Source organism: Nomascus leucogenys, chromosome 21 (assembly GCF_006542625.1).
Source record: "Nomascus leucogenys isolate Asia chromosome 21, Asia_NLE_v1, whole genome shotgun sequence".
Classification (NCBI taxonomy): Eukaryota; Metazoa; Chordata; class Mammalia; order Primates; family Hylobatidae; genus Nomascus; species Nomascus leucogenys.
Genome location: NC_044401.1, coordinates 22,330,964 through 22,343,499, shown reverse-complemented (window position 1 = coordinate 22,343,499; position 12,536 = coordinate 22,330,964). Strand labels below are relative to the sequence as shown.

General features: G+C 36.8%; 1 protein-coding gene across 1 annotated transcript in view; it reads right to left on the bottom strand.

Moving 5' to 3' along the window:
- DCBLD2 (discoidin, CUB and LCCL domain containing 2) overlaps positions 1-12,536 on the bottom strand; it is a 103,713-nt gene that overhangs the window by 83,055 nt on the left and 8,122 nt on the right. Inside the window, exon 2 of the mRNA XM_003261722.4 lies at positions 511-738. Coding sequence (XP_003261770.2) covers positions 511-738 — 228 coding nt within the window. The remainder of the gene's footprint in view (positions 1-510; positions 739-12,536) is intronic.

The window sequence follows — 12,536 nt, the reverse complement described above, 5'->3', positions numbered from 1 at the left end:
CCCAGCACTTTGGGAGGCCGAGGTGGATCACCTGAGGTCAGGAGTTTGAGACCAGCCTGGCCAACAGCCTGGCCACCATGGTGAAACCCTGTCTCTACTAAAAATAAAAAAAAAATTAGCTGGGTATGGTGGTGGGCACCTGTAATCAGCTACTTGGGAGGCCGAGGCAGGAGGACAGCTTGAATCCAGGAGGCAGAGGTTGCAGTGAGCCAAAATTGCGCCATTGCCCTCCAGCCTGGGCGACAAGAGCGAGACTCTGTCTCAAAAAAAAAAAAAAAAACAGAGAGAGAATTAACTTCCTCCTTCTTAGTAGTACAGTGGCATCTTGGGCAAGGGAACCAACATGTGCTTATTAGAAAAGTAAATAAACAGACAAGAATCTTCTCTTCCCAAAAGATTCAAATTCAAAATTTTTACATATATTCAATAATTTCCCACATAGCACCTTATGCAGCATGGTTATTTAATGTTAATATTTAATGTAAATATCATTTACAAAAAATGTCCTACCTATTTCAGTTCTGCTGACTCCAATTCCATTATAAATTCTCAAGTAATTAAAGTGACAAGAATCAGAATCTTCAATGTCAAAGTCACCAAATTTGATGCGAACTCTCTCTCCCATCTTTACACGGATCTCCCATTCACAAACAGTGCTGTTGGGATAGGTCTGTGGGTAGTTTATGGATGTGAGGGTTCCACTCTCAGGGCCTAGTACAGTGTGTCCACATCCATCACCTTTAAAAAAAGTGAAAAGAATGATAAATTATTCTCACATATTTTACTTCCTCTATGATTTTTTGTGAAGATTTAAAAATATGTATGACATCAAATATTTTATACCACCCATACTTTCTATTTTAATTTTTTAATGGACAAATAATTGTACATAATCATGGGGTTCACAGTGATGTTGTGATACATATAATGTATAGTGATCAGATCAGGGCAATTAGCAAATGCATCATCTCAAACATTTATCACTTGTGTTACCTGAAACTACATAATTTTGTTAACTATAGCCATCCTGCAGTGGTAGATTCCTCCTATCTAGCTGGAACTTTGTATCCTTTAACAAATCATAAGACCTGACATTGTTCTTAGTATATCTATTCACAGGAGCCAAGAGAAGCCAAGTTAGGTCAAAATAATCAATGGTTACTTCTATAATTTATAAGTTCAAGGAGATTTCAATTCTGAACAAATAAAAGTAAATATAAATTAGTCATCATTAAATATATACATACATGTTATAATAAATCCAATCTTCAAAAGAAGAGCAACTTAGAGTAATTGTTCAAAAAGTGAATGTAAAATATAAAAATGTGATCAGCTTCATCTATTTACAAATCATGAACTAAAATATCTGTGAGAAGCTGAATGACAGCTTTTTATTTTTTAAAAATTATACAAGTTCTGGAGTACATGTGCACAATGTGCAGGTTACACAGGTATACATGTGCCATGTTGGTTTGCTGTGCCCATCAATCCATCATCTACATTAGGTATTTCTCCTAATGCTATCCCTTCCCCAGCCCCCCAGCCTCTGACAGGCTCCGGTGTGTGATATTCCCCTCCCTGTGTATGTGTGTTCTCATTGTTCAACCCCCACTTATGAGTGAGAACATGTGGTGTTTGGTTTTCTGTCCTTGTGATAATTTGCTGAGAATGATGGTTTCCAGCTTCATCCATGTCCCTGCAAAGGACATGAACTCATCCTTTTTTATGGCTGCATAGTATTCCATGGTATATACGTGCCACATTTTCTTTATCCGGTCTGTTACTGATGAACACTTGGGTTAGTTCCAAGTCTTTGCTATTGTGAATAGTGCCGCAATAAACACACGTGTGCATGTGTTTTTATAGTACCATGATTTATGATCTTTTGGGTATATGCCCAGTAATGGGATGGCTGGGTCAAATGGTATTTCTAGTTCTAGATCCTTGAGGAATCGCCACAATGTCTTCCACAATGGTTGAACTAATTTACACTCCCACCAACAGTGTAATAGCATTCCTATTTCTCCACATCCTCTCCAGCATCTGTTGTTTCCTGACTTTTTAATGATCACCATTCTAACTGGCATGAGATAGTATCTCATTGTGGTTTTGATTTGCATTTCTCTAATGACCAGTGATGATGAGCATTCTTTTCATATGTCTCTGGGCTGCATAAATGTCGAGAAGCTGAATGATTTCTAAAAACACTATGTACGAAAGATTATGCAGATTACTGACTGTATTACAGACTACAAGGCACTCCCTGAAATTATTAAAGCCATATTTAATGAAGTTTAATTCTATATTTACTGAAATTTAACTTTTTAGTAGTTCCTCCCGCACACCTTATTTTTTTCCCTATAGAATAAGAAGTAAAATTAAAGATTAGAAAAAATGACCATTATATATTGGCAGCAGCATTATTTGCTCCAGAAATTTATTCAGCAGCTAAATACAGAAACTTAGTTAACAACATGTTTGTAAAAATGAAATATTTGCATTCTTTATCATAAAGTTTGTATTTTGTTTTTACTGAGCACCTAGAAGGAAAAATTAATGTTCATTTAGGAGTTTCAGCAGCTGCTCCAACTGTACTGTTCAGCATTCCGTAACAATGAGATTCAAATAAATCTCTTTCTAGTAGGATGATGAATATATCCTTTTAAAATAACAGCACTTTGTCCTTCAAAACAGTTATTTATAAATCACCTTTTGGAATAGCACAGCACTTACACAAAAACCATATTAAAAGTGACACTGCTGAGTTTCAAACTCAGTATGGACACAGAGGGCTGTAACAGAACTTTCTACTATGTTGATTATTTTTAAGAACAATGTAGTGCTAATATTTGCTAGAAAAGACGAAAGCTTTCAAAAGCCTATGAATAAGAACTTCATACAGTATTTAGTAAGTGGTGGATGCTAAATAAATGTTTATTAATTGAATAAGGAAACTACATTAATCTATGGAAAAGTAATTTCAAATTAGTCTCAAAACTAACTTTAATGATGGAACAACTTTGTACCTAAATTCTTATGACAATACTTAAAAATTGTCCTTGGCTGATAAAGAAATTTTACTGTTGAATCCATATTAGTATTGCTCCTTAGTCTACTTTTAAAGGTCAGTACTAGAAATCTGGCTTTCTGAACAAGTATCTCTCACACAAAGCTTAGTTTTTAATCGACATTAAATTTTAGCTATCTTCTATACTTGCTTTCATTTCATACACAAGAACTAGGCATAGCAACTCAGTAATACAAAAATATATAAGGGCAGAATGTAATAAACGTGGATTTTTGTGCAATATATCCACTGGTCTTTTGCAAATATAAAATGTAGGATGTTACACAGTCTATAAAAAAAAAAAACCCCACAAATTTCCCCTGAAACTGGCATGAAAATACCTTGAATATCTCTGCTGGATATCAGCTAAATTAAAAACATAGGGATATAAAAAATCTACTGTAAAAATAAATGCATTGTAAGATAAATAACTCTTAAACAATCATGAACATTTTTCCTCAGGGGAAAAAACTACCACCCTAAGACAGAGTTTCTAACATAAAACTAGTCTGAAATGCCCTTACTACTGAAAAGATGAAAACATTCTTCCCGTAGGTGGTTCAATCTTCAAAAAATAACGACTGAACAAACAAAATAACTCAAACTATAAATGCACGTTCTTTAGTAAATAGAAACAAAGGCAGCTTTTAAGGTGATTGAAAGTGTCGATGAATTTCAGAAACTCAAGAATTTTCTATTAAGAGCTGAATCTACGACTTTGTAGTGGCAGACTGTCACACTTAAGGTATTCCTGTAGGCTATTATTCAACTTTACGGTTGTCATTTAAAAATGATTTTTACAAAGAGTATAAGCAGAGTGTTAGGAGTAATTTTTAGACGTCTTATGCTCATGGTTGATTCTCAATAAATACACAAAACATTTATTGCCCTTTCCAACATGAAGGATAATTTCTACAAAAGTTAACAAAAGAAATACTGATGAAAAACAGGACTTTTGCATGCATGCTGATGAAGAAAATAATTACAGAGTTGTCTTTTTTCATAACCTTGTGTAGGGGGAGGGCAGGAACAGTCCACAAGTAATGTGCCAAGAATGTTCTAAAATATGTGATGGAGTTCAGAGCTTCCTCCTCTTGCAAGCAAGATGATATGCACCAGAAACTAAAGTTAACAACAGGTCTTCAATCTACAGCAATGAACAAATTTGAATGTTTTGTATCTCAAAAAATATTTGGCAAGTTTAACCTGACTGGATAAATAGCTTAACTAAGCACCTACTGCTATGAAGTATATGTTCAGAATACTCCAGTTCAAAAGGGAAGGCTAAGCATATACATGGTTTTTGCTTATTCCAAAAGAAACACCTTTCACATCGTGACCCTATACACTTCTCACATGCAAGCTCATGACCCACTAAAGTATTTCATGACCCCCTAATGTGTCCCCAACTGCAATCTGAAAAACACCGTGCTAGGCATGCAAAGGTCTTAACATTGAATTTGCAAATCAAGGAAAGACCTTGTTCTCATTTTCACCCCTAAATTAGAAATGTGTTTCCAGTTTATTTTTACAGTTCTTAAAAGTAAAGCCTATTCCGCCAAGATACTTAAAATACGACAAAGTATTTAAAAGTAGAACTAAAATTGGGAAAACATTCTTGATCAACCAATTATGTAATACACTTAGAGCAGTGATTCTCAAAAGGTGAGTTGCAGGGCAGAGGGGAAGAGGATCCCACAGAAGCAATTTTACCTCCCATTTGGCAGTGTCTTGAGACAATTTTGGTTGTCACAACTGGAGGGGGAGGGGTGTTATTGGCATCTAGTAGGTAGAGGCCAGAAAAGCTGCTAAAACATCTTATCATGCACAGGAGAGTCTCTCAGAACAAAGAATGATCAACCTTAATACTGAATAGTGCTGAGGTTAAGTGCGGACTTAGAGTTAAAGCTAGAAAATCTCAGAAAAAAGATCTGGCTTAGTTCTTGCCTGGGTTCCATTTGGCCCAAAGGGTAATGCTGTTCTATTCACTAAGAGACTCGTTTTCCCCCAAAGATCAGCAGTTATACTAAAGAGTTTTATGTTCCGACTTTCCAATTTTAAAAAAAGTAAAGGAATGTTTTTTCTTTACGTTAAAAAAAAAGGATTCTTTTTATTAGTCTACACACCTCAAATGATATATTTTTTTTTCTGGGTCAGGAGCTCTTAACATTAGGAGGGAAAGGGAGCTAACAGTAATCATCTCTGACTGCTATTAATTCTGAGTAGCTTTGTACACTGGGAAGAACAATGATCTGTGACCAGGCTACACCACCTACTATTATTCCTTCTCATAAGGCAGAATTGACAAAAAGAGCGTAACTACGATTGGAAAAAACAATGTTCAGAGCACCAATCCATACATTCTCACCAACTCCAACTTCACCAACTTTCTCCTTCTCCAAACTCCATCAGCACTATCACTGACAGGTTCTCTTTTTCATCTTCCTCCTCGACATGGTCTCCACCAGACTATAACTGATCAAAAAGGGTAGAAGCCTGTTAACCTAATTTTTGAATTTTAATTTTATTTCAGCTAAGAAAAAACACTGGAATTTGATCTTACTGCTTCTTTGTTTGGCTGCACATTTATCTAGGGAATTACTCATAGAACATGTGTTCACTTCCTCTGAAGACTGTAAGGTCAGATGTGTTAAGCCAGATACAAATTTTGATATTATTCCAGGAAAAAAACCTTCTTTTTTTTTTTTAACTACTTATCCCTAGAAAAAAGAGAAAGAAAATTAAACATATTTAAATGTCAATGAATTATTGCAACAAAGAATGCATGCTTTTTTAGGCTACTCTAATTAAACTCCAAATCAAGTGTGATTTTTGTTTAAGTATGTGCTTGTGATACTGATTCCGTATGACTTTCCAGTCACCCCCAGATTTTAGCCATATCACTACTGATAAATTGTATTAACTATATTCTTATATATACATTACTGAATTTTAATAATATGAACATTGTGATTTCCAAAATTATTTCCTTTAACAGCAAATACAAATGCAGCATACACTTGCACAAATATGCCAAAAACGGAGAGCAAAGGTTTAAACTTTTCCAGTGAGTTTTCAAGGTTTTTTTTTTGGTGAACTGATAAGTCTGACTACACTTGCTCTAAATAACTGTCACTTTGGTCACATAATACATCTGTGAGATCTTAAAATGAGAAAGCACGGAGCTTTTACGAAACAGAAAAGTGTTCAGAAGAGTAAGTTGCAACTGTTAACTAACATATCTGATTTCATTTGGTTACAATAAAGTTTTTAATATATTATTTTATACTGTGAATTTTTAGACCAGAAGTACTATATCAACCTTGTAATTGTGAGGTTTGTTAAGTTGCATCACTACAAATCTCAGATAATTCAAATACTACTCTAATTTCACTTAATTTTTTAATGTCCTCTTTAACCCTGGTAATTTTCCTTGTTCTGAAGTTTTGTCTGAAATTAATACAGTGACTCCAGTTTTCTTTAGTGTTCACAAGGCATATCTTTCTCCATCCCTACAGTTTTTAAATTATGGTAAAATATATATAACATAAATTTAGTATTTCAAATATATTTCACTTTTTAAAGCAGTTTTAGGTTCATAATAAAACTGAATAGAAAGAACAGATATTTGCCATATATCCGTTGCCCCTACACTTGCATAGCCTCCTTCATTATTGACATTCCTAACTAAACAGATATATTCGTTACAATTGATGAACCTACACTGACACATCATTATCACCCTGAGTCCACAGTTCATATTAGGGTTCACTCCTGGTGTACATTCTATAGGTCTGGACAAATATATGACATGTACCCACCACTATAGTATCATACAGAGTAGTTTCACTGCCCTAAAAATCCCATGTTCCACCTGCTCATCTCTACCTCCCCCAAAACCCTGGTAACCACTGGTCTTTTCAGGGTCTCCCTAGTTTTGCCTTTTCCAGAGCATCAAACAATTGGAATCATATAGTTTGTAGCCTTTTCGGATTGGCTGCTTTCACTTAGTAGAATGTATTTAAGTTTCCTCCATGGCTTTTTTGTGGCTTGATAGCTCATTTATTTAATTTTTAAAATACTGCATAAGATGCACATGCATTTAGAGTCCAAAGAGGGTCAATGTGACAATTTTTTTAAAAAGACATTGCCCCCAGCTTCATTGTTTTTTAAGCTCAAACTCATCTCTGCATGTGTGATAATCTACAAAACTGAATAACATGAAGGAATGTGAGCTATATATAAATCCTCTTCAACTCCACCATGCACATACTCTACCTAGAATGCAATGGTTATACACATTGGAGTCATACAATCAATTTAAATGTCCTATCTACCACTCACTATGACCTTGAAAAGGTTACTTATTGCTGCTAAATCACAGTTTTGCCAGGGATAAAATGGGAATATTAACAATTCGAGCTACCAAGGTTAAGATTTAAAGGACATACCATATGAAAACAACTGGTGTCAAGGTCCTAAGCCATAACAATGTGCTCAATAAATATTTGTGAGTACTATTATTGTCATAAAAGACCAGAACAGCTTTTGCCCATTGTTTATTGACCCAGTACACTTGGCTACAATCTGGCTAAAGTTAAGAGAACAATGGCACATTATTTTAGGTAATTTAAGTTTACAGCAGCTTTAAAGCTTGTAGAAAGTATAAACTTATTAGAAAGTAATGCTGACTAATCTCCCCAATGACCTCTACTGCAGTTCAGTGACTCACTCTCAGGACCACAACCTGGACTTTATTTTTGCCACTATTGGAAACTACTCCCAACTCTGAAATCTTAAAAACTTTAACATCTCCCCCTTCTGGTTACAGTCTCCTGACCTCTCAGCTCTCTTACACCCACTGCATACTTTCTGTGAACTGGATTTCCCTCTTTTCTCTCCATCTGTTAAGCTGATCCTGGCCTCATTTCTTTCTCTACCTAGTCTAGGCCTCACGTCCAATATATTAACTACACTCTTTCTGATACCTTTGCTTTCTAGCCACTGTATTCTTCTTGAGCATATACCTGCCTGGCAAAAGCTCCACTCTAGATCATTAAATAATTTCTCTTTGTCAAAGAGTGAGCACTATAGAAAGAGAAAAAACTCACAAAACCCAGGGGATGAGTGTCATCAGACAGTAATGGGTTCCAGCCTCAGATGGGCACTCAAAGCCTCTCGGTTTTCTCTTATTTGGTGGTACTCAAAGTCAAGTCAATGTTAGAATCACTTACAGGCTAATTAAAGGTTCTCAGGCTCCTATTTCCACCTCCATGGATTCTAACAAGTATGTCAGAAAGATAACCTGAAACTTGGAAATAGGGTAAAAAAAAAAAAGTGTGCAGCACATCCTTTAAATGTCATAAAATGCAAAAGCCACTCAAAGTTATAGGGCAAAATAATTACCACCTGCTATTTAATGCTAATTAAAGGTTGCAGTCTTGGTTACATGTTAACTTACAGATTGCTGTTTGGTAAAGATGCACATAATTTCTGTATAGTTGAAAAAATAACCTATAGGTAAAAGTTTAAGGCTTTGTTGGCCATTAATCAGTTTTGGCCATCTAATGCAGCAATCATATCCTAACATTGCCTATAAACATCTAGCTTCTCAAATACTCTATGGACAGTTTTAACACTTTACTGATTCCCTCATTAATGAATGAGTTGAACATAATATTTGGTGTGTTCATTTTATATTTGCATGACAACTGATTTTGCCTTTTTTGCAAATTCTAACCTGTAACTGTAGCTTTTCAGTGGGGCCTTGGATCTGCAGTTTGACAAGCTTTAAAACACTAAGGGTAACAACTAAAAACACAAAAAACCTCCTTCCACATGGTGTCCCCTCACCACCCCACATCTACCATCTTTTTTCTCACTTTTTCCTTCTTGTACATAGATTTCTTTAGTTGCCTATGCTTGATGTCTTCTTTGCCTCCTTTTCTAATGTCAATGAACTGCAATTCATGTTCAAGACTGTTGCAGGTTGAATTGTGTCCCTCAAAAAGATACATGTTCAAGTCCTAATTTTTGGTACCTACAAATGTGACCTTATCTGGAAACTGGATTTTGCAAATGTAATCAAGTTAAAATGAGGTCATTCTGGATTTAGGGTAGGCCCTAATCCAACAACTGGTGTTTTCTAAGAGGAGGAAAGTTTAGACAGAGATGCAGGGAGAACCACATGTAACCATAGAGGCAGAGACTGGAGTGATGTATTACAAGCCAAGCAATGCTAAGAGTTGCAACCACCAAAAAGCTAGAGAGATAAGGATCCTACCTTAGAGTCTTAGGAAAGAGCATGGCCCTCTGCACACCCTACTGTCAGAATTCTAGCCTCCATAACTGTGAGACAATAAATTTAAGTCAACTAAGTTTGTGGTACTTTGTTACAGCTGCCCTAGGAAACACACAGATCTACATATCCAATGAAACTCTTCACTAAAGCAATCAGTTTTTGAGCTGCCAAAAGCCAATGGAGAATTTTCCATCCTTATCTTTTGTTACCTTCTACAGCATCTGGCATTGCTGGCACTTCCTTCTCTCGCTTCCTTCTCCCTTCCTTCATATCTCCCCTCCCTCCTTAAATCTCTCCTCCCATGTCTTAATTCCTTTAACCCTCCAGCTGTATCTGGCAGATACCTTAACTGTATGTAACCTTGTTACTACCAGCTGTTGATGTTGCTGTTCTTCAGAGTTCTTTCCCCACTCTGTATCTATGTGGGCATAGACTTCAGTTACCACTAAATGGAGAAAGCTCCAAAGTCTTCAATCTTATCTATATACATACTAAGCACTTTTGCTCAGAAGTTCCACAGCATTTGAAACTCCACATGTCCTACGCATTCAATGAACAACCTCCACATGTCCGGCAGTGTGCTACTAGGTATTAGGAACAACAGTAAAAATGTCAGACAAGGCCCCTGTCCTTACAGAGTTTACAATATAGGGAGTAAGACAAACAGGGAGAGTCATTCCAGGGATGATGAGTACTAAAGGGAAGTAATGAGTGCTTCAGTTTGAGTGTGAGAGTGTGTGTGTTCGTGTGTGACTGACAGAGGGAGAGGGAGAGGGGGAAGGGGGGGGAGAGAGAGAGAGACAGAGAGAGAGAGAGAGAAAGAAAGAGAAAGAAAGAAACAAAGAAAGAGAAAGAAAGAAAGAGAAAGAAAGAAAGAGAAAGTAAGTTAGCTAGGTAGAAATCCTGGTGAATGAGAGAAGTGGAAAGCAGGAAGAGGAAGAAGATTCCAGAAAGAAAAATCTCAATATTAAACTGACTTGGCTCTCTCAAATTTAACTAATCATTATATTTTATACTTTCTATCTCCTTAGCAGTTCTAAATTTAGTCCATCTGAACAAGTGCAGGCCCTTGCAAAGTTCTCTAATAGGTTTCCCCACTTTCTATCTTTCCTCCCTCTAATCCACTGTCCACACTCCAGCCAGAGTTTCTTAAATACTAACTGGGTCATGTAGGTCCCTTATTTAGAAATCCTTTAACTGTTTTCCAGTGATGATATAACAAAGTTCAAACGCTTCAGCCAGGATACAAAGGCTATCATAATCTGGCCCGATTCCCTTTCTGGTCTCATCTCTTCACTTTTCCCACAACCTCTTTGTTCCACAGTCCTGAACTATAGGTGACTCCCCACATGCTCCACGCTCTCACCTCTGTGCCACTGCACTTGACATTCCTCTCTGCCAAGAATAACGTCCCTCCTCCTTTTATCCACCTAGCAAATACCTACTCAATGTTATTTTCTTTGTGAAACCTTTCTGAAGCTCCTGGTGTTTCTCCCTATTTCCATAATAATATCTTTCTGTACTTAATATGCTTAATTATGCATATTTATGTCAGGTTACCATACCAACATATAAAATTTGGTTAGAAAGGCAATGCATTCTATTCACCTTTATAAGCATACACACAGAAATAAAACATCCAAGGCTCTTAGCACATGCTGTTGAATGAGAAATAAGCCTAAACTAGTGTTATGGTAGACAACTAACACATTAGAAAGTACATAGGCTTTGGAGTCCAACAGACTTAGATTCAAATTCTAGACATGCCAGTTTTCAAGATCCTGGACACTTAACCTCCATAAGCTTACATACCCTAACCAGTATACTGGTGAGGATGCAACTACCTCACGGATGAGGATACCACCACCCATCTCCCAAGATAAACGTAAAGGTTCAATAAGAACTTCTTTAAAATACAGTGGACTCTTTATAAATGTAACACTCTTTCTCCTAGAAGAGGATGCCTCTGTTTATCTAGTACCCCGCCTTATCCTTCTCTGGGACGTGCTCTGCAGTTTCCCAACAGTTTTAATATGACCTCATGCCCCCTGGTTATTTGACTGGTCCAAGGGTGGGTACTGAATCACACTGGGCCAACGTGAGGGCCAACTCACCCTTTCCTGGACCTTGTACAATAGGGAAAATACAGAATTTCTCCGTGTTAAAACTGTAAGCCTTCGGGATTGCCAGCAGCCATGATTCCTTCCACAAAGAGAAAGCCAGACTGAAGCAAGAGAGAAGAACTAAGCTGAGTCCTTGGTTCCTGAAGTCTAGCTGCATTCCTGCCCTCCTCTTGGCTTAGGTAGGTTCAGCTTTAACAAAACTCTGTAAGTTACCTCGCAATCCTCCCAATAGTTTCTCCTTCTACCTTAATCAGATATGGATTTCTGTTCTCTATAACCTCAAAAGTCCTAACTAAAACACTCTTCCTCCATGCATGCAACAGAAAGTCCACCTCACATCCAGACCTATAAAGTTGGCTTTTAGGATGCCAAGAGTAGACAGAAACAAAGGTATGTCAGGAAAGAAGAGATAAAATGATCTGAGATGGTGGGGATCAAAAAACATTGAAACACATCAACAGGCAGAAGGCTGAAGAGGCAGAGCAAAGGTCAGAAAGGAGAGCACAGAACTCATATTAAGGTTTGGGTGGGCTGGAGACAGTCATGCCTTTCTGTCACATTCCTCTATTGCATGCTCTGACTCCTCTCACTGAGCTAGGGGTGGAACAATAATTGGGGATAAAGGGAAGAGGAATGGAAAAGTGAGTCTTAGTGGAACGGAAACATTTAAAAATGGAAATTTTAACTGCAGAGTAAAGTGAAACAAAATTTTCTTTCACATATTGATTCATTCATTGAACAAAAATTTACTTGCTACCCAGATTCAATCCCAGCCCTCGTTACAGTCTAAAAAGAAAGATGAGTTACATATTTTGAAACATTTATAGTAGTAACTGGATGTCAAGTTCAACGAGGCTATTATTTAAATCCAGGTATGTCCAAGTCCAAAGCCTCCAGATTTTCAAAGACCACTGTAGTAAGAAAAAAAAAGAAACTAATAATAAAGATAGGCAAAGCTGCTTGGTTTTTCAAACTAAAACAAAAACCAAAACAAACAAAAATCTGACAGTGTAAATGACAGTTTCAGTAAAGCAGAAACAAAACC